The sequence below is a fragment of the Pan paniscus genome, chromosome 13 (genome assembly GCF_029289425.2).
Source record: "Pan paniscus chromosome 13, NHGRI_mPanPan1-v2.0_pri, whole genome shotgun sequence".
NCBI classification, from domain to species: Eukaryota; Metazoa; Chordata; class Mammalia; order Primates; family Hominidae; genus Pan; species Pan paniscus.
This window is the reverse complement of record NC_073262.2, coordinates 99,904,704-99,925,659: the sequence shown is the minus strand read 5'-3', so window position 1 is coordinate 99,925,659 and position 20,956 is coordinate 99,904,704. Positions and strand designations below refer to the sequence as shown.

The 20,956-nt window shown below is 42.4% G+C and overlaps 1 protein-coding gene across 6 annotated transcripts in view; it reads left to right on the top strand.

Annotated features, from left to right (window-relative positions):
* The first annotated feature begins 664 nt into the window (after window positions 1-664).
* The window catches only part of ANKRD44 (ankyrin repeat domain 44), a 344,106-nt gene continuing 323,814 nt past the window's right edge, over window positions 665-20,956 (top strand). For 4 of the 6 annotated variants that reach the window (XM_034954727.3, XM_063595508.1, XM_034954728.4 and 1 more), the window contains exon 1: window positions 683-991. In XM_034954727.3, the coding sequence (XP_034810618.2) occupies window positions 965-991 (27 nt within the window). In that variant the 5' untranslated portion in view covers window positions 683-964. Of the gene's footprint in view, window positions 992-20,956 lie in introns of all 6 variants that reach the window. The other 2 variants (XM_057301464.1, XM_034954729.3) reach the window with 2 other exon arrangements.

Here is a 20,956-nt window from a genome sequence, read left to right as displayed (position 1 = left end):
TATTTGTTGAAGAGCTTGGTAACTTGGGATTTTGTAGAGATCAGTAAGGACTGGTGGGAACACCCAAAAGACCCATTAACTCGGTGATTTAGGACTGCTCTGCTTCTCCAGGAACTCCACTCCACCCCCACCAGCAAAAACCAAACCCAGGGTGTTTGAATTTAACAATAGTATGTGTGTGTGCATATGTGTGTGTGTGTTTAGCTGGAAAGTGGCTGGAGAACAAGGTGGAAGGGCCAGAGCTTCTGTTCCCTCAACCCATAAATGTTTGGCAAACACCCTCTAAAGAATCACAATGTGTCCGCTGCCTCCTGGCATTAAACAAAGAGAGCATCGTAATTGCGGTCCCTGGCGAGGTGGGATCTTCGGGGCGCTGCCACCACCTGATTCTGGGTTAGGGGAAGGGGGCGTGATCCCATCTCCCCGGTTAAAGTGGACGGCGTGTGAGTGAGAGCCTTTCCTGCCCCCTCGGGGTGTGTCCCCGCGGGCTTCCCCACCCATATGTGTGAGACCCGTCAGGGAGGCCCGCGATCCGCCCAGGGCCCGGGGCCGGCCCGGCCGGGCGCCGCGTGCAGGTGCGGAAGGCAGGCGGCGGCCCGGTGCGGGCGCGGGGGCAGCGCCGGGGGCCGGGCTGCGCGGCTCGGCTGCGGGCGGCAGGAGGCAGCGTCGGCCCAGGCGGCGGGCGGCGAGCGAGCCAGCGCGCGGTGATGTCAGTGGCGGCCCGGCTGGCAGCAGCCGGTACTTCCTGTGGAAAGGCGGGCGGGCTCGGCTGCAAACCCCACTAGCCAGTGTCAGCCTCTCGGCGGGAGGAGGCGGCGGCGGAGGAGGAGCAGGGGGAGGGCTGTCAAATTCGGGAGCCAGATTTTTTTCCCTTCCCCTGGCAATCCCTTCCGCTTCCCCGGCTCCCGGCGTGACATCTGCGGGCCGGGGACCTGCATGTGTGTGCGCGCAAAGGAGCGGAAGAATGGCAGTGCTCAAACTCACCGACCAGGTAGGGGGCGGCGGCGCCGGCGGGCGGGACGCGCGGGCGCGGGGCGGCGCGGAGCCCGGCGGGGGGATGGGGGCGCGGCTGGAGCGCGCCCGCGAGCTGTTTACTCGCGGCGAAGGGGAGGAGTGTGTGCGGCCGCCGGTGCCTCCGAGAGCCCGCGGCGGCAGCTCCCACTCCGCCGCGCCGTCCCCGCCCTGGGCCGTCGGAACTGCGCGCCCGAGTCTGGGGCAGGGCCCGTGGGCGCTGGGCAGCCGGCGTGCGGGAGTGCGGCGGCCGCGGGCCCGGCGGGGCTGGGGAGGGGGCCGGGGGCTCGAGGTGCTCTCGGGACTCGCACCGCGCCGCGTTGCGTGGGCGCCGCCGGCCCGCGCCCCGGGGAGGAGGACGCTGCACGAAGAGGGAGAAAGGATCGCAGACTGGGACCCCTCCCCAAACCTAGCAGGAGTCCTGCCCAGAATGCGGCTCTTGTGTGGCCGGGCTGTCTTTATTTATCCGTTGGATGTGACATCCGACTTCCTCTTTAGTTGCCCCAGGCTGTGTGCGTGGTGCGGGATGGGGACCCCTGGAGACCGCCCTTTCGGATCGGGCCGGTCCCTCTGAGGAGGAGGTGAAGTCGGCTCGGAGCCTCCACTCACAGGCGGTGGGCTACGGTCTGCCTGTGTCTACCAGCTTTGTTGGCTTTCCTTGCTGAGACACCACACAGGGCAGCTCTGGAGTCCTGGCTTGGAGAGGTGGGGTTATTTGCTGAATCGGATTGACAGTCCTCGCCGCAGGTCTGTGGAATGGTAACAGCCACCTTCGCGGACTCTGCTGCTCTTACATTGACACTAACAGGCGCCAAACCAAGTTGCATGACAAAACTCTTTGCAGCTCTTTCCACGAAAAAAGGAAACGGCTTGCTACCCCCACCCCCGTTTATTCGTGGGTAGTGAAAGGAACTTTGTTTTGGGGTCCTGGTAGGCAGAGAGGCAATCTTGACTTTGACTACAGGGTCAGACTTGCCAGCCCTTGGTATTAAATACCTCAAACTTGTCCATGGGTTGCATCTGCTGCCTTGCGTTCTCCAGTTAGTATCCAGCCAGAACATCTTGCAACTGAAGTGCAGTCCGTCACCACAATGATTTGCAATGATTTGTTCTCCTGCCTTTTAGATTCAGTTTTTTTAGCTTGTTTTTCCTAAATATTTACAGGTGTTTGGCGGGGTTGGTGATGGGGAAATCACTGAGTTAAAATTCATGTTATTGTTAAATTTAGTAAGAAGAGCAGCTGGTACTTGTGATGAATGTATTTGTTCTCATTGGTTCCAGAGCATTTAAAAGTGTAAGTTGATATCAGGATTTCCTTCACCTTTTGGTCACATACTTTGCCAACTGTTAGACATTTGCTTATTTTAAATCCTACAGTTTTAGCGTGTCTTGGGCCTGTCATCTTTGCTAGTACACGTTGCTGTACTTGTCTGTTAATCCCTAGATCTTCAAAGTACAAAGAATGGTTCTAATAGGTATTGTTATCACATATAAGAAAGAACATCACATAGAAGTTTAGAGTTGTAAGGACTCTAAGGATGATCTAGCCCAAACCCTTCATTTTCTAAATGACAAAACAGATCTGGAGAAGTGAAGCAAGTCTTCCTCAAAGAATGCCAGCTATAGGCCTGCAGGACTGGGACTAGCTCTTGTCTTCTGCCTTCCAGGTGCTTGTACTTTCTGCTACAGTTGGTATAGGATAGCTCCATCATCTCACTGGATGTGTTGTAAGGGTTACAAGAAAATATCTCTTCGTAGATCAAGATCAACCCTAGTGAGAAGTGTATTACTTGGTCTTACAAAGAGAGGAAGTTATTCTTCAGGGCTTATCAGAGCAGGAATTTCAAAGATGTTGCCTTTTAAGATGTTTCCAAGTATATTTCCTTCCTTCCCCCAATAAACTAGTATGAGTATGGAGAGAAAGGAAGAGTCACACAACGTTTATTTGGTTCCATCTCCAGATACGTAAAAAGAACCTAAGGTGTTTTAAGATTCAAGAACTTCTGAAAATGTCCAGTCTATCTTGGGACAAAGTCAGAAGGAGATGGGGTGGGGAAGTGGCCTGGGTGGGGTGGGGTGGTGAACAACGATGGTTTCTGTGTAGCTTTAGGTCCAGGAAGTAAGTGTGTGGTCTTTCTTGCCTTATATAGTCTTACCTTTTCTGTTTGAGACTCAATTCTTAGAAGTCAGTTCTTAACCTCACAGATTAACTTTTAAAACCATTTGCTTAGACCACTACTAGAAGAGTTTTGCTCCATCATTGTGGGCAGGGAGCCGCCCGCCTGCTTGGAATCCCTGCCTTAGAGTTTGTACAGGAGTACCTTGCTCTCCATTCAGCTTCTAGTAAAACAACCACTTCTTAATTTCTCCCTCCTTTTTTTTTTTGTGTGTGTGTGTGTGTCAGGGTCTCACTCTGACTCGATAGTATGATCATGGCTCACTACAGCCTTGGCCTGCCAGGCTCAAACATCCTCCCACTTCAGCCTCCCCAGTAGCTGGGACTATGGGCGCGTGTGCCACCACACCTGGCTGATTTTTGTATTTTTTGTAGACACAGAGTTTCGCCATGTTGCCCAGGCTGGTCTCAAACTCTTGGGCTCAAACAGTCCACCTGCCTCAGCCTCCCAAAGTGCTGGGATTACAGGCACGAGCCACTGTGCCTGGCACCTCATCTGTTGAATGCCCTATTTGTGAAGTGAATCTTGATTTTTGCTAGGCCTCTTGGATTTTTTACTGTTGATAACCTGAAACACAAATTGCCTGGATTTGTCTTTAAATGTGGCAAAAGTCAGGGGTGACAGATGATGACATTTTCTCTCCAGCTAAAGCTGGGTGCAGGAGCTTGCTAGGTGAAGCAGACACTACTTCAGCAGTCAGTCCTGTAGTGACCTCTCAATCTTGTAAGAGAAGGAAAATGTTTTTTCCTAACTCTTTTTTTTTCGGGAGAGTAAAAAGAAAAAGGGAGAGGCCAGTGTGATTTTTAGTCTTTTTTTTTTTTTTTTTCACTGTAAAAAAGGAACTGGGAGCTATCACTACAAACAAACAAACTTGGCATTTAGCACTTCTGCATTTGTAACTTTTGTAACAGTGTCCCTTCTGTTTTCCTCTTCACAGGGCACACATAATTTTTCTTGCAGCCTTAGGGGGCACTAACCATCCTGGTTTGTGCAGATTGACTGGTGTCCCAGCATATGGGGCTAAAACCGGGAAAATTCCAGGCAAACTGGGAGGAACTGGTTACCCTGTGTAACATAGAACATCCTCAACTATGTCATTAATATAATAATGTAATTAGTTCCTTGTATGTGGACATTAGGAGTTTTATATTTTTTGGTAAAGTGAGATAATTTTAAGTTTGGGAAAGAAAATTTTGTTAAATACAGATCTAAGGCATTTGACTCAAAGATAGCCATGAAACCTTTTTGAAAATTGATTTGATATTGACTGTTTTAGGGTGTTCTTTATGTCATATAGTTAAAGGCACTGTAGTCATTTTAAGTGTGTGGTCGTATCTTCAGCCTGGATCTCTACCCGAAATTCATTTTCAGAGTTATGAAGCTAGGATGGTAAGTTCTGTTGCATGTTTAAAGTGTCCACTATTCTTACCTGCATTTGTTAATGATGGCAGAACACTACTTTCATCTCGGAGGCTGCCTGCAGACAAACTGTTTCAGCAGGTGGCCTTTTTGGAGCTTCCTGCCTGGAGGCCTTCTGGTTTGGTGTTCCCTTGCCAAGTCCTAGTTCACACTTGAGTCACCTACCTTCTTGCCAAAGGCAGTGGCTGGCAGCGGTGGCAGTGGCAAGAGACTAGAAATCCTGTGTAACTTTGGGAGCAGGATTTCTAGCCCATAGTGTGGGGCCTTGGGACGTGTTACATATTTTACTGGGCTGCCCTTGTTCTTCCATGGCTCCCTAGAGCACTGGTGTTAAAGCAAACAGTATGCTGTAGTCCTGTCTTCAGCATAGAAGAAGGGAAAAGAAAGGCTTTATTTAGAACCTTTTCTGGTTGTTTCAGGACCCAATCACATGGTTTTGAGAGTGCACTTGAGGCTGGTGTTTCATGGCAGAGACCTAATAATGTCACACATTTATTGTGCTCTTATTGTATACTGGGCCTTTGCAGTGAATCATGTCTTAATCCTCATAGCCACACTAGGAGGTAGGTGGTGGTGTGATTTCTATTTTATGGATGAGAAAACAGGAATAGAGAGGCTAATTGACCGGTTTAGGGTCATACGCCCAGTAAGTGATCTAGCACATTGTCCTACCCTGGCAGTCTGATTGCACAGGTGGGGCTCTGACCACAAGGCTATACTTTTCATAGTTGAAAGGGCAGTGCAGCCATGGGATTAATGGGTGTCTGATCTTGTTTACAGAGAAGCCATTGGATGAGCAGCGTTCCCTGAACTCCTTCTGCCTCTTGGGCCAGACCCATTTCTGTACATAGTAAGGAGCTGCTCTGAGGCCTCTGCCGCTGCCTGGCTTATACCTGGCTTTTCCCATTAGCCTCTCCATTTCCTCACCCCGGTGAATGATGTGTTGGTAGTTCAGTGATTTTTTTCATATATATATATATATATATATATATATATATATATATATATATATATAACGAACTGCGGTCATTATAGGAAAAGCAGAAAGCTAGATGAGCAAACCAAAAAATTTTAAAACCATCTGAAGCCTGTATACTCAAGAGATAACTATTCTTGACATTTTGATATGTTTCCTTCTAGTCTTCTGTCTGGGTAGCCAGTTAAAATTTTTAAACTTTTTGTGTGATAATATCATTACCTTTCACTTGTGCACATAGCTGATATCTGTGTTCTCTACACCACTGACTTTTCCAAATAAACTTATTCTTCTCTTACATATATGATTGGCTCTTTAGCCAACGCCAGCACATAAGCTCTAGCTCTAGATTAATGGAACTAACTTTTTTCTTTTTCTTTTCTTTCTTTCTTTCTTTTTTAAGATTTCAACTTTTTACTTCCTCTTTTGCTGTAAACAGAGAGCAAATACGAACTCAAAAAGGCACAAATTGTTTGTACCAGAAACAGAAATGAAAGATTCTTTAAAAAGATTTGTATTTCTACAAGATAATGTGAATTTTTATAGGCTAAAGTATAGCACGAAATAATTTAAAAACAGGCAGAGCTACAGAGATCTGATAATTTTGTGATTTCCAAATTTGTTTAAGCTATGACACTCCTTTTTTTCCCCCGAAGAAATTTCATATTGAAGCTCAATATATAAAAAAGATTGGCTTGGACAGTGGTCCCTGAGTCCCTCTTGAAAACTGGTTGGGTTTAGTATTATTTGAAAGCCCCTTTGTATGAGAAAACTCCTGGTGATTGGTTAAGTGTTTTTTGTTGTTGTTGTTTTTGTTTTTTTTTCCTGACACATGTATGAAACAACATTTATAAATGTTTGTGAATGATTAGGAACTACACAGAACTAGGATGACTATATCATTTTTATCCGTTTGAGAATCATAGGTGATACTACTCAATATGAAGCCACAAATAGATGTGAGCCAGGACTGTCCTGGGTAAACCTGGATATGTGGTCATCATATATTCACATAGACTCCATGTTTGCTCACCACAGGCTTGACAGTGACAGTAAACTAGTTTGACTAGCAGACTACTCTGTCTCTTTTGAGTCAGGTCTACAGTGGTGCAGGTATTACAAAGATTGTTTTATGACCTTGTGCAGAGTTGGGAAACAGCTTCCATGTCACACATCAGTTCTGATCGGTCCAGGACTTGCAGGTGTAATGTGATAGAAACATTCTGACTCTTGCAGTCAAGGATCCGAGAAGGTGTGATTGATTACCAGTGTTTGCTGTGGGTACACGGGAAGGGAGAAGTGACATATGTTGTACATTAGCCAACCCTTGGCAAGACATGTTAACCTCTGTAGGCTTCAGGTTTCTCTTTGTAAAATGAAGAGGTTGGACTGGATGCCTTTATGGTGCCTCAGCTCTGCCCTCTCCCTTCTGTGACTTGGTGCCTGTAATGGAGACCGATGCTCTTCACATGGTTTGTGTTATAGCCTTTCTTACAAATGTGGCTATGAAGGGTGTATTTGCAGATGAGCTCTAATAAGGCTTTCCAGGTAACAAAGTCAAACAGCTTCAAGTTCCAGAGAAGGATTTTAACCCATGTCAATGACTTAGGACTAATTCCTATTCTCCACCCTACTTCAATTCATAGATAATCTAAGATTACCCATTTTATTTATTCTGTATTTTTATTTTTTTGAGACAGAGTCTCGCTCTGTTTCCCAGGCTGGAGTATAGTGGTGCAATCTTGGCTCATTGCAACCCCCGCCGACCCCCTCCTGGGGTTCAAGTGATTCTTGTGCCTCAGACTCCCGGGTAGCTGGGATTACAGGCTTGCACCACTACGCCCGGCTAATTTTTGTATTTTTAGTAGAGATGAGGTTTCACCATGTTGGCCAGGCTGGTCTCAAACTCCTGGCCTCATGTGATCTGCCTGCCTCAGCCTCCCAAAGTGCTGGGATTACAGGGGTAAGCCACCACACCTGGCCTAAGATTGCCCACTTTATAGATTACTCCTTTTTAACCTTTTAACCAATATATTATTTGGCTTTGGCTGCTTTCAGAGGTCGGGAATGCAGGTATTTGCCCTTATCAGTGTTTATGTTTGTAAATATGTTGGTAGCCTAAGAGGTTGAAATTATTGATTCATGAATCCAGCTTGTAATTATGATATTCATAATTTTTAAGGATCTTTTCACTTGCCTCCTCTTTTGAAAACTTAAAATTTATATTCTATAAAGTGAGCTAAGCAAATAAATATATAGTCCACCTTTGGGCTGTTTCAGGGATTACTAAATCGATAATTGTTTGCATTTCTTGGTTTTTGTTTGCTTAGAGTCCCCTTGCTCCCATCCCGGGGAGTCTTAAGCATCCAAGCATAGCTTTCTAGGATATCTTTTATACCAGAAGACCATTTTCCCCTAAGAAAGCTTTCAGAGCTTTTAGTAAAATTAGGGAGACTTGTGGAAACATCTGTTTGAGCCTAGACATGGAAATTAATTACAATTCTAACCTGTCTCTAAAAGTTTTGCTTTTTTTATTTAAAAAATTTTGTTTTGCTTTAGTTTGTTTTAAAAATAACACTAGATTGGGAATCAGAAGACGTGGATTCTACTCATGGTTCTTCTAACAGTTGTATGGTTTAGGGTAAGTCCTGGCCTTCGTTTCTTTGTCTGTCAAAATGGGAACAGGTAGAAAATTCTCTAAATTCTTCCAAGCTCTAACATTCTAAGATAGCTCCTCACATATTTCAATGTCAGTCTTTTCTCATCTTGTGGAATCTCAGTTCAAAAAGTATCTGCCTTTTATGAACTTCTGATTTTCTCCCAAGTGTGTTTGTGGCAGCTTTAAAGTTTCCCAGGTTTGGTAAACACATCCTGAGTTTTGTCTAAGGGTGAGGAGTCCTTTCTCCAAGAAGTTTGTCTTCTGGCATCTCCAGGAGCCTGGCTGTGGGGACACAGAATCCCTGGGGCTGTTCTCAGTGTGGTTCTTTGAGAATCCTCTTGAACTTCTTACAGGATAAAGGGAGCAATCCTTACAAAGGCCATGCTTGTCTCTTGTGAGCTGGGGCCCACTTTAGCCTTCTTCAGAGGTGTTGCTTTAGCAAATACCTTGGGTCCTCCCAGGCAAAATCCTATTTTATTGAACCCAAATAACATGTGCATCTAACAAGTTTATTTCTGAAGGGTTGGCCCAGAGTTGGGTGCAGTTGACATGGTGACCACAGACTTTCTCAAGAAAGGAAGAAAATTCCTACATGTAATCACCAGCCTCTGTATGGTTAGTCTCTGTGGAGGAGACTTGTTTTGGTGTCTAAGACTGGCAAGATCAGGAAAAAGGAAAGTGAGCATAAGAGAAGTCTAAAGACAGAAAGCCAGGCAGACATTCAGGTCAGCCGGGACAAATCAACCCACCAATTATTGTGAAACAATGGCCTCCAAAAGTAGGTGTGGCCTACACCCCAAGGATGAACACAATACTTTATTGAGTTGGAGTTTGGGAAAGAGAATATTGGAATTCATATTTCTTTAAATCATTCTTTTAAACTTTTAATTTTTATGTAGTTTTAGTAGATCTTATTTGCTAGTACTGTGTCATCTTTTTGGCTGTATTTTTCACTGGCTGCCACCTGGCCAAATCACCACTTGGGTTATAACAGCAGCCTCTGACTGGTCTCCCTCCGTCTGACCTTGGCCCCTGCACTCTACTCTCAACGTAGCTCTCAGAGTGATGGAACTCAGAACTTGTCACTCCTGCTCAAAAACTTCCAGTTTCACCCAGGTGAAAGCTAAGGTCATTAGAGTGACCTCTGCACTCAGCTCATCCACTCAACTGTCCAGCCTTGTCTGCTGTCCATCTCTTCCTGGCTCCTTGGCTCCAGCCCCACTGGCCTCCTCCTATTTAGTGAACACGCCAGCTGCGCTCCTGCCTCGGGACCCTTGCTGTTCCTGCTCCCTGTGCAGCTCCTCCCTAGATATCTGCATGGCTCACCTTTACCTCTTTCGGGTCTTTCCTCAGATGTTACCTTCTCAGTGAGTCCCTTTCTGACCACACTATTTAAAATGCCCACTCCACATTTCCTGTCTGCCTTTCTTTATTTTCCTCCACAGTGTAAATCCCTCATACCATATATTTGACTCCCCCCATTTTAAAAACCAAAACTTACATGTGGTTAAGATATAGATAACAGGACAAAGATTATTTTGTTAGTTTGGTTCATTCACTGCTGTGTCTTCAGCACTTAAAACAGGGTAAGGTGCATAGTAAATGCTCAATAAATATTTGTTAAGTGAATGAATATAAATATGTATATGTATCTGTATATGTACATGTTCAAATGTTTTTTACTCATGAAGTACTCAAAGAAAAGAGAAACACTTCTATAAACAGCTTTCATTTTACACTGGGATGTCAAATTTCCATTCAAACAAAATTAAGAGAAAGTTTTCTGCCCTATGAAAAGATAAAAGATCACATATTGTCCTATTTTCTGGTTATATTTTCCCTCTTTTTAAACTGTGCTTTTGGTTGTGAGGATGGTTAGCACTGTAGGTAATTCTCAGTCGTAGGTAATTCTCAGTTCCATTTCTTTTCAGGGGAAGTATCAAGGTGACACTAGGGGACAGGAAATATTGTCCCTAAATGTTCTAAGAGTGGATCTCCCATGTATTCAAGCAATCGAGGGGTGTTTAATGAGCTCCGTCTACATAGCAATGATACAGCATAGCTCTGCTGGGGCTCTCTGCTCTCCCCTTCTCCACAAAAGGGAAGGACAGGTAAGAACAGGCCCAATAAAATAGAAACCAGACAGAAAGAATTGGGAACAAGGAGACAAGACAAGAATCATGCTTTACGTGATTTAATCCTAATATTTTTATGAGAGGATGGCTATCATCATTTCATTTTAAAGATGAGGAAAATGAAGCCGGGTGTGGTGGCTCATGCCTGTAATCCCAGCACTTTGGAAGGCCGAGGAAGATGGCTCACCTGAGGTCAGGAGTTTGAGACCAGCCTGGCCAGAGAGATGGCCAGAGATGGCTAGAGATGGTGAAACCCCATTTCTACTAAAAATACAAAAATTAGTCAGGTGTGGTGGCAAGCACTTGTAATCCCAGCTACTTGGGAGGCTGAGGCAGGAGAATCGCTTGAACCTGGGAGGAGGAGGTTGCAGTGAGCCGAGATTGTGCCATTGCACTCCAGCCTGGGCGACAAGAGTGAAACTCTGTCTCAAAAAAAAAAAAAAAAAAAAAGGAAAATGAAAACTGAGAGGTCGAGTAATTTTTTTTCAGGGTCGCATGACTCTGGGAGTCACATCTGGGCAAGCTCAACTCCAAGGTGCACATTCTTAGCCATCACACATTAGGATTCTTGAAATAGGTGCAGTATCACAAGAGGCCTTTTTCCCCATGGAGCTCACAGTCTAGTTAGATGATACTGAATGCCTTGCACATGAAAGGCCCTCTTTAACTTTTATTGAGTTCATGTGGCATATGAAACAGTTATCAATCCACATATAGTGCAGGTTTAGACTATGCTTAGGGGTATTGATTAGGGACTTCAGGAGTCCAGAGATGGGCAGAGTCATTAAGAAGGGAGCTGGTGGGAGTCTAAGTGGTACTTGAGGAAGGGAATGATTCAGGCAGCAGATGTGGGTAGAACCCAGGTGAGTGACGTGTTGTGTCCCTCTCAGGTAACCTGGTGACTAAATTTACTGAGTCATAGGGTTCATGTTAGGTAGGAAGAAGAGGTAAGGAAATATCCCATTTGCAAACTGGATAGGAGAGGTGTTTGCATATTAACACATTTTTCTCAGTTGAGTTCTTTGATAGGTACTACATGCCCTCTGCCTGAAAACTTGAATTGATGAATTTGTGCCTAAGCAAAACTCATTGTTTCCATTTGTTGCACATGACTTTTTACAAATTAATTTGTATTTACTTTGTTCCAAAAAGTATTGAAGCATTAAAGTAAGGTGTTGCCTTATGGGCCTTTCTGTGTCCATGATACCCCTGGCTTGGATAGAATGTTGCATGAGGTACCATGGCAACATTTTGTGAACAAACATGTATTTTGGAGTAGCAAGGACTTCATTGAAAGGATCTAGATGGTTTGGTGATGTAGGCCATTGATGGAATAATGTAGTATGTTTAAAGATGACTTTTTTTTTCCTTCTTAAAAATTATTTCCATAGGTTTTTGGGGAACGGGTGGTGTTTGATTACATGAATAAGTTCTTTAGTGGTGATTTCTGAGATTTTGGTGCACCTGTCACCACTAAAGAACTGTACCCAATGTGTAGTCTTTTATCCCTCACTCCTTTCTCACCATTTCCCTGATTCCCCAAAGCTCATTGTATCATTCTTATGCCTTCGTGTCTTCATAGCTTAGCTCCTACTAATGAGTGAGAACATATGATGTTTGTTTTTCCATTTCTGAGTTATTTCAGTTAGAATAATCGTCTCCAATTCCATCCAGGTTGCTGCAAATGCCATTATTTCATTCCTTTTTATGGCTGAGTAGTATTCCATGTTATGTATCTACCACATTTTCTTTATCCACTCATTGATTGATGGGCATTTGAGCTGGTTCCATATTTTTGCAATTGCGAATTGTGCTGCTGTAAACATGCATGTGCAAGTACCTTTTTCTTATGACTTCTTTTCCTCTGGGTAGATCTACCCAGGAGTGGGATTGCCGGATCTAGAGATGACTTGTTTTTAATCTTATACATATTTGTTAAATAAGAAATTACAAAATCCAGACTATGGGATGCCTACAGAAAAAACAGACCTCATTTATTTAAAAAATCAATTGTAAGAGGAAAAAAAAAAGATGGAGAGGAAATATAAATCCATAAATTAAAAGAGAATTAAGATACATTCAGACTAATTGCAGTGAATAGATTTGGATTCTGATTTAAACAAACTTAAAAAAGCACACTTCTTTGAGATAATTGGGGAAATTTGAATACTGACTGGATATTTGATGATTTAAAGTGTGAATGGGATATTGTGGTTATGTTTAAAAAGAGAGTCCTCTTACAAAACTAGAAACTATAAAACTCTAGCATTTTCTCTCTCTCTCTTTTTTTTTTTGAAACAGGATCGCACTCTGTCACCCATGCTAGAGTGTAATGGTGCGATCACAGCTCACTGCAGCCTTGACTTCCGGGGCTCAGTTGAGTCTCCCACCTCAGCCTCCTGAGTAGCTGGGACTACAGGTGCGTGCCACTACACCTGGCTAGTTTTTGTATTTTTAGTAGAGATGAGTTTCACCATGTTGCCCAGGCTGGTCTCGAACTCCTGGAATCAAGTGATCTGCTTGGCTTTCCAAAGTGCTGAGATTACAGGCATGAGCCACCATGCTTGGCCTACTTTAGCATTTTCTCAGGGCACCTATTTAAGTGACACATTCTTTCTGGAAACTATTTTTCTTTTTGCTTCTTCCTGCCACCTTTGTGCCCCTCTGAAGGCCTCCACTCTCGCTTGATAGAATGCCTTCAGTAAAGTTGTTAGAATCCTTTCTGTTTGTCCATAAAAGCACATGATTTTTCTGGTTTTGCTGCCCAAGGAAATATGCTTCTGAGCTAGTTGTGTGGTCCACACATCTATTGACTTAGTTTAAGTGGCTCCATAACTTGAGTCAAATACTTGAGCATTGGTCTTAGAATCCCATCTTGTGTGCTTTTAGGAAGACCTGGATTTGGCTTGTCCAGTGTAAGATATTTGGAAGGGAATTTAGATACTAGAGTTGCCAAAAATCGCTTTCTTACATTGACTTTTAAACTATGCTTTTAATTATACCGTGTAGTTCTTAAAGGCAGCAAACAGTTACAAGGTCTCAATTCTAACGGGCCTGGCTGCCATGCCTCTCTTCTTACCTGAACAGGAAGTAGGTGTTTGTTGTTGCCTTGAGTGGTTTCACCATTGCTTCAGACATGCTGAAATATCTTCCTTTATTTCTACAAGTGTAAAAATCTTTCTATATCCTTCTTAACGGAGTCCAGATTTAAGAATAGACCATAAGCATAAGAAGTGGCCAGCTGTGACTTGAGTAAATGATACTGTCATGAGTAATTTAGAAGCCATGTGACTAAGGGTTTTGTACTTTGGAGCCTTAGTATAATTAGGTCTTGGGGCTCATGAGATGAGTGCAATGTTTAGTTGCTAACGCTCCTTTTCGTAGCAGCCAAGAAGAAACAATCTTTTTAAGTAGCTCTGCTTTGTAGCAAGGAGTCTTCTATCAAGGTTTCAGGGTACTGTATTTTATGTATAATATTTTAAAATATTGTGGCATCTAACCGAACAATTTCCAAAAATGCTCCGTGTGTGTTGTATATTTAGAATACTAAAGTTGATGTCTGGAGACCTGGGCTGTGTGCACAGCGCTACTCCTAACAAGCTGTGTCCATCTTCCTGTGACACAACTTTCCTTGACTGTAAGATGGGTAAAATAATACTTGCTTTACGGGGAAGTTGTGATAATCAAGTGGGAAAAGTCTTTGTATAGCAGGTGGTCCTTGGTTGGCACTCTATAATAAATAGTCTCTGAATCTTGGGCTGGTTCCTCATTTGTCACATTAAAGAGACCAGTTTTCTCAGGTCAATTTCAGCTCTATGAAAATATGATTTGAGTTTGTTTTTGTTTTATATTTATGACCTTTTAACTAGTCTTCTTTCTCTCTCTCACTTAAACAACATTGGTAGAAAGAGTTTGTTTTGTTTTTGTATGGAAGTTCCATACTTCGGTATGAATTGTAGCGTTTGGTTCCTACAGCTTTAGGAATTACATTTTTCTTTCATTTTGGTTTTATCAAATCAATTGACTTAGTTTATTTGACCAAAGAATCTTATGTTTAGATAGATCTAGGAGGATCAATTTGTGTTGAAAAGATTCTCAGGAGTTTGCAGTCATTTTTGATTTAAGTTGTCAAAAAGAACTTTGAAAATTACTTATAAGAATGCCACTTCCTCTTCACAGAAGTATAAAACTGTGTCTTTCTGAGGAAGTGTGTAAAAACAAAAGTTGATAGAGTAATCTTCATAAAAAATCATCACAGCAGAATGTCTAAAAAACATTGGTGTAAAATTTCAAGTCTCGAATTAATTTATAACGGTAGAAAACAAACTTCTCTGATGAAATGTGACTTAAAAAGTTAGATGAAAGATACATTGTAAAAAGTTACTTTAATTTGGGGTTTTTTCCCTTTTAAAACTATAGAATGCTACTTAAAGAGCAGATAATTTAAACATCATTGGATATGTGTATGTATCTTAATTCTAACAAAGCATTTCAATTTGAGGTGATTCTTGGTTGAGATGTAGGGCAAAGTAAAAAGGGTCACAGGAAATGAAAATGAGAATTGGTATAAGAAAAGGTGGAATAAGGAAAAATAAGAGAAAACCATTAAGAAACTTATTTATTTATTTTTTTAGAGGGAAGGAATTAGGAGCGGGAAGGAGATTGACTGTTAGTTTCTTAGGTGAGTGTTGAAGATGCTCTTGAACTTTAAGCTTAATTGGTCACCTGCTGTCCTCTGTTCTTTGAAATAATTGACATTGATCCTTGCTGTTCAGCCACATTGACACTTATATCTTGGGAGTTCTAGGATTGGACTAACAAAAGTGGAGGTTGTTACTTACACTGCAAAAGAAACAACCAGAGCTGTGTCACTCAGAAGGCTGAAAAGAATCAGGCTGACAGGTAATTTGGCCCCTCAAAAGGTCCTAGTGGCTGATACAGGACCTTCAGAATGAGTGTAGGTGACAGGCAGGTAACAAATTATTTTACACAGTGGGAAGTCAGGTATTAGGAGCTTCTATGACTAGTGACTAGGTTCCTGCAACATCTCTGGTTTTAAGCACCCCACTGCCTGTCCTGGTGAGCTGAACTCAAGCAGGACATTTCTTCATTACTGCTTTACCTTTTCTTTTTATTTCTTCTTCTTTTCTTTTTTATTTTTTTGAGACAGGGTCTCAATCTGCCACCTAGGCTGGAGTGCAGTGGCGCCATCATAGCTCGACCTCCTGGGCTCAGGTGATCCTCCCACTTCAGCCTCCTGAGTAGCTGGGACTACAGGCATGTACCTCCATGCCACCTGGCTCACTTTTTGTAGGGACAGGGTTTCACCATGTTGCCCAGTCTGGTCTTGAACTCCTGAACTCAAGGGATCTGCCCACCTCAGCCTCCCAAAGTGCTGGGATTATAGGAAAGAGCAAACCACCGTGCCCGGCCTTGCTTTTACCTTTTCAACCAGCTCTTCCAGAGGCTGAATAGTATTTTTCTTAACTCCATTCCTGCCATGAATTGGCTGTGAGATCCTGGCCAGTCATTATACCTCCTTGGGCCTCAGTTTTCTTTAAGAAATGAGGACATTGTTTTAGAGTTTGTTCTTGCAGCTGCTCCAGTCTTCTATAGTTTTAACCCAGGGGTTGCAGACTACTGTCCACAGGACACATCTGGCCTGCTGCCTGCTTTAAATGGCCCGTGAGCCAAGGATAGTTTTTATATTAAGTGATTGAAAAGGATCAAAAGGATAATACTTTGCAACACATAAAAATTAAACAAAATTCTAATTTCTTTGTCCATAAATAAAGTTGTATTATTTGTTTACATCTTGTCTATGGGCGCTACAACAGCAGAGTTGAGTAGTTGTGGCAAAGACTATAGGGTCAGCAAAGCTGAAAATATTTATTATCTGGCCTTTTACAGGAAAAAATTTGCCAACCTCTTGCTCTAACTCAAGGGCAGACTTGGGGCCATCCTCTTCAGAAATCGAGTGCTACACTCTTACAGTCCTAGTGTTACCTAAGTTGCACTTTGATCTAGATTTAATTAGATTGAGGTGGGAATTCTTGCTTTTATTATTTTCTCCAGGAGAAAGTAGAAGCTTAGTTAGCTTTTTTGGTATGCTTTCAATTAGAAACAATCCTCCTTAAAACAATAGTTTTGTTTGTACTCAACTTTTTTTTCCCTCTGCCTAGGAATCACTGTAGAGAAGGAAGCCATATGTTTATATTTTAAATCGCTTGCCTTTTCTATGGGATTTTTAAACTCCAGATGTGGACTCAGAAACAGTTAATATGTACCTTTGATGCACTCAAAGAGCCAAGATGGGGGAAGAGAGATCTTTACTTCTTATATATGAGAGCAAAACAGAAATCTTAATATTTTCTATTCCCCAAGTAGAGACTCTAGATTAATATGGGGATGGAAATAGCCTTAATTTTGTAGGAGGCTAATTTTAAGCAAACACAGTTTAAAGGTCAAGTATTACAAATGGAAATTATACAATTAAAAATAAATCTTAAAGCTGTCTACTAATCTAATGTTGCTCATTATTCTAGAAGGTTCTCTCTGAAGCTAAGTCTGGTAATTTCTGTGTGGGTTATAAGTTTGTGTGTGTGTTGGGGCGGAGGGGTGGTGCAGAGAGACAGAGAGAGAATGAAAATATGTGTGTGTGTGGTTTCCAGTGTTCATTTCATTAGAATTATAAAGAGCATCTGACTCTTGCTCTTGTACTTCCAGAGTCATTTGAGTTATTATGAAACTCCTCCTAGGCCTGGAGTTCTGTTTGATCTTGGATGAAGATGGGCACCTTGAACTGGTTAGCGAGGCCAGAAAGGAGGTCAGTCAACATGTCATCTTTCATATAAAGGTTCACTTTTCTCAGAAGTGAAACTAACTTCTATATGAAAGATGACACGTGTTGACTGACCTCCTTTTCTCTATCCTTCAGAGAGAAAGAATTAAGACTAAAGAAACTTGTTTAAAAGATTTGTAAAGAAATTAATGTAGTGTACAACTTTAGAAAACATGGACAGTGACCGAGTACCTAAGCTGTCTGGGACCTCCAGCATTTTCTGAACAATATTATGAATTGTCTGGTGAAGGCAGGAGATGAACATTAGCATCCCCATTTTTCATAGGGAGAAACCGAGGCCAGTGGCTGTTACTTTGCTTGTTGATTGTTAGTGGAGGTAGAGCTCTTATTTTTTCTGGCTCAGTCTGAGGTGCATTTCATTTGCCTATCCTGTTCTTAAACAGCACTTATAAAATCACGTGTCATTTCTGCAGTTATATTTAGGTTACAGCCTAAAATGCTGTATAAACACCCTGTGATAGAATGCTGAAGGCTGCCGCCTGGGTAATTATCATGTGGTTCTAGTATCGTATCATCTGCATTATCCAGATTAGAATGTATCACCCACTTCTAAGCTGGTCTAGAAGAAGGAGCCCATTGTGTGCAAGGCCATAAGGATATTGCCTCATCGTTCCCCTGTGGGTAAAGATCTTTGTGATACACAGAAGACCGTGGAACTTCATTCTTATTTGAAAACACTTGTGACTGGTAATAATCCTGAAATACTAAGGCTTTCCCATGCCCTCATCCCCAAAATTCCTCTCTAATATGCTTTGTTTTCTTCTTTTAGAATTTTGTGAGATGTATTTAAAATTGGCCATCTGAAGGGAACATTTGTCACAGCACTGCCTAATCTTTAGATGTGTGTAAATGCAGATATTTTTAATGAACTCTTTCATTTTCCTGCTTACATGGAGTGGGGCAAGTTTCTTCATTGAGGCTCTCACTTCTGGTTTCAGTCCATTTTTAGCCCTTGATTAGTGTGTGTCTTGGGAAGGTTGGAGCTAAGCCACTGAATTTCTCTTCACTTCTGGGAGAAAATGTTTGTACCCCAACTTTTTAGTATCCAAGACTCTGGTTAACTCAGTAGTAGTAGATTAGCAGTGACTATTGAATAAGTGAATGATGTAGTGCCAGTCCCTGCTGCTGTGTTTTTCCTTCACCATCCTTCCCTTCTTTTATCTACTTTATCTATCTTCTTTTCCTCCTCTTGGGATCTTTACCATGAACAGAGGAAGGACAGGAAGTGATTACTTTTTAGTTATGTAAATAACCCTAGTAAAAAGATTGGTGATATAAAATATTGCTAATATTTGTTTGGTGGATTTTTTCTTCTTGGTGTCTTGATAAATATGTATAGTCAAGAATGTGTGGCTGATGGCTTAGTGTGTCATGACATGAACAGATCTGGGACAACTTCTCCAGTCAAGGAAACAGTATGGGAAGAAATGTTTTACTCACCAATTTTTTGTACTGTGGAGATTTTGGACAGGCTTTAACTGGGACAGCTCTTTAAAGACTTGCACAGGAAGTCACTGTTAATGTGCACTCTTGGTTTAAAGCATCTTGCTAAGTAGGGCCCAAAGGAGGCAGAGTGTGATTTCCATCACTGATCCTGGGTAGACTGAGAGGATGGCCATGCTGGGCCATCTACTGATGCTTACAAGTAGCTCATGGCAACATATTTATCCCCAACCCCTACCACCAAAAGATTTTTATATGCTATGTATTCCCTTGCACATTTTTTTGGGAGTTGACATCTAAAGTTTTTCATCACAAAGTTGGAAAGATACAAAGGATGTAATTCCTGGCGTAATATAAATGTTGACTTTTAAAATGGAAACATTATATCGCTGTTTAAAATGTGTTGAATGGAATTTAAACACTATTGTGATTTGAGTGTCCCACCTTCACTTAAAAAATACATGAGCAACATCATCACTGGTCATCAGATAAATGCAAATCAAAACCACAATGAGATACCATCTCATGCCAGTTAGAATGGCGATCATTAAAAAGTAAGGAAACCGCAGGTGCTGGAGAGGATGTGGATAAATAGGAATGCTTTTACACTGTTGGTGGGAGTGTAAGTTAGTTCAACCATTGTGGAAGACAGTGTGGCGATCTCTCAAGAATCTAGAACTAGAAATACTATTTGACCCAGCAATCCCATTACTGGGTATATACCCAAAGGATTATGAATCATTCTACTATAAAGACACATGCACACATATGTTTATTGTGGCACTATTCACAATAGCAAAGACTTGGAACCAATTCAAATGTCCATCACTGATAGACTGGATTAAGAAAATGTGGCACATATACACAGTAGAATACTATGCAGCCATAAAAAAAGGATGAGTTCATGTCCTTTGCAGGGACATGGATGGAGGTGGAAACCATCATCCTCAGCCGCAAACTATCACAGGGACAGAACAGCAAACACTGCATGTTCTCACTCATAGGTGGGAATTGAACAATGAGATCACTTGGACACAGAGCAGGGAACATCACACACTGGGGCCTGTCGTGGGGTGGTGGGATGGGGGAGGGATAGCATTTGGAGAAATACCTAATGTAAATGACGAGTTAATGGGTGCAGCAAGCCAACATGGCACATGTATACATATGTATCAAACCTGCACATTGTGCACATGTACCCTAGAACTTAAAGTATAATTTAAAAAAAATACATGAGCAAGCATTATTCGATAATTGGAAATTTTACATTGTTCCTTTTTCTCCTTGAGCTTATACTTCTATTCCACTTTCTCATGCAGAATTTGGCTGGGTGTGGTGGCTCATGCCTGTAAATTACCGCACTTTTATCCAAATATTATACATTATTTATTTTTTTGAGATGGAGTCTTGCTCTGTTGCCCAGGCTGGAGTGCAATGGCATGATCCCAGCTCACTGCAGCCTCCGCCTCCTGGGTTCAAGTGATTCTCCTGCCTCAGCCTCCCAAGTAGCTGGAATTACAGGGGCCCACCACCATGCCCAGCTAATTTTTGTGTTTTTAACAGAGACGGGATTTCACCATGTTGGCCAGGCTGGTCTTGAACTGCTGACCTCAGGTGATCCACCTGCCTTGGCCTCCCAAAGTGCTCGGATTACAGGCATGAGCCACCGCGCCTGGCCACATCTTATTTATATTTTAGGGACAGGGTCTCACTCTGTTACCCAGCCTAGAGTGCAGTGGTGTGATTATAGCTTACAGCAGCCTGGAACTCCTGGGCTCAAGTGATCCTGTCACATCAGCCTCCTAAGTAGCTAGGGTTACAGGTACACACCAGCATGCCTGGCAAATCTTTGTATTTTTTGTACAGACAGGGTCTCCCTATGTTGCCCACGCTAGTCTGAAACTCCTGGCCTCAAGGGATCCTCCCTCCTTGGCCTCCCAAAGTGTTGGGATTACAGGTGCGAGCTGCTGTGCCTGGCACAAATGTACTACATTAAAAAAAAACTGCAGAGGTTGCAGTGAGCTGAGATCTCACCACTGCACTCCAGCCTGGGCTGGACTGAGACTCCATCTCAAAAACAAAAACAAAAACAAAAAACAAAAAACAAACAAAAAAACTGATTATCTTACAATGCTTTGTAATAGAAATGTGATCCTGAGATGCTAAGAGTTAAATTAATTTCTGGATTGAGTTTCCAATGATTATTAACAATGTATCAAAACAAATATAAAATTTGATAAATTATTAATAATACATGCAAAGTAAAGCATGCTT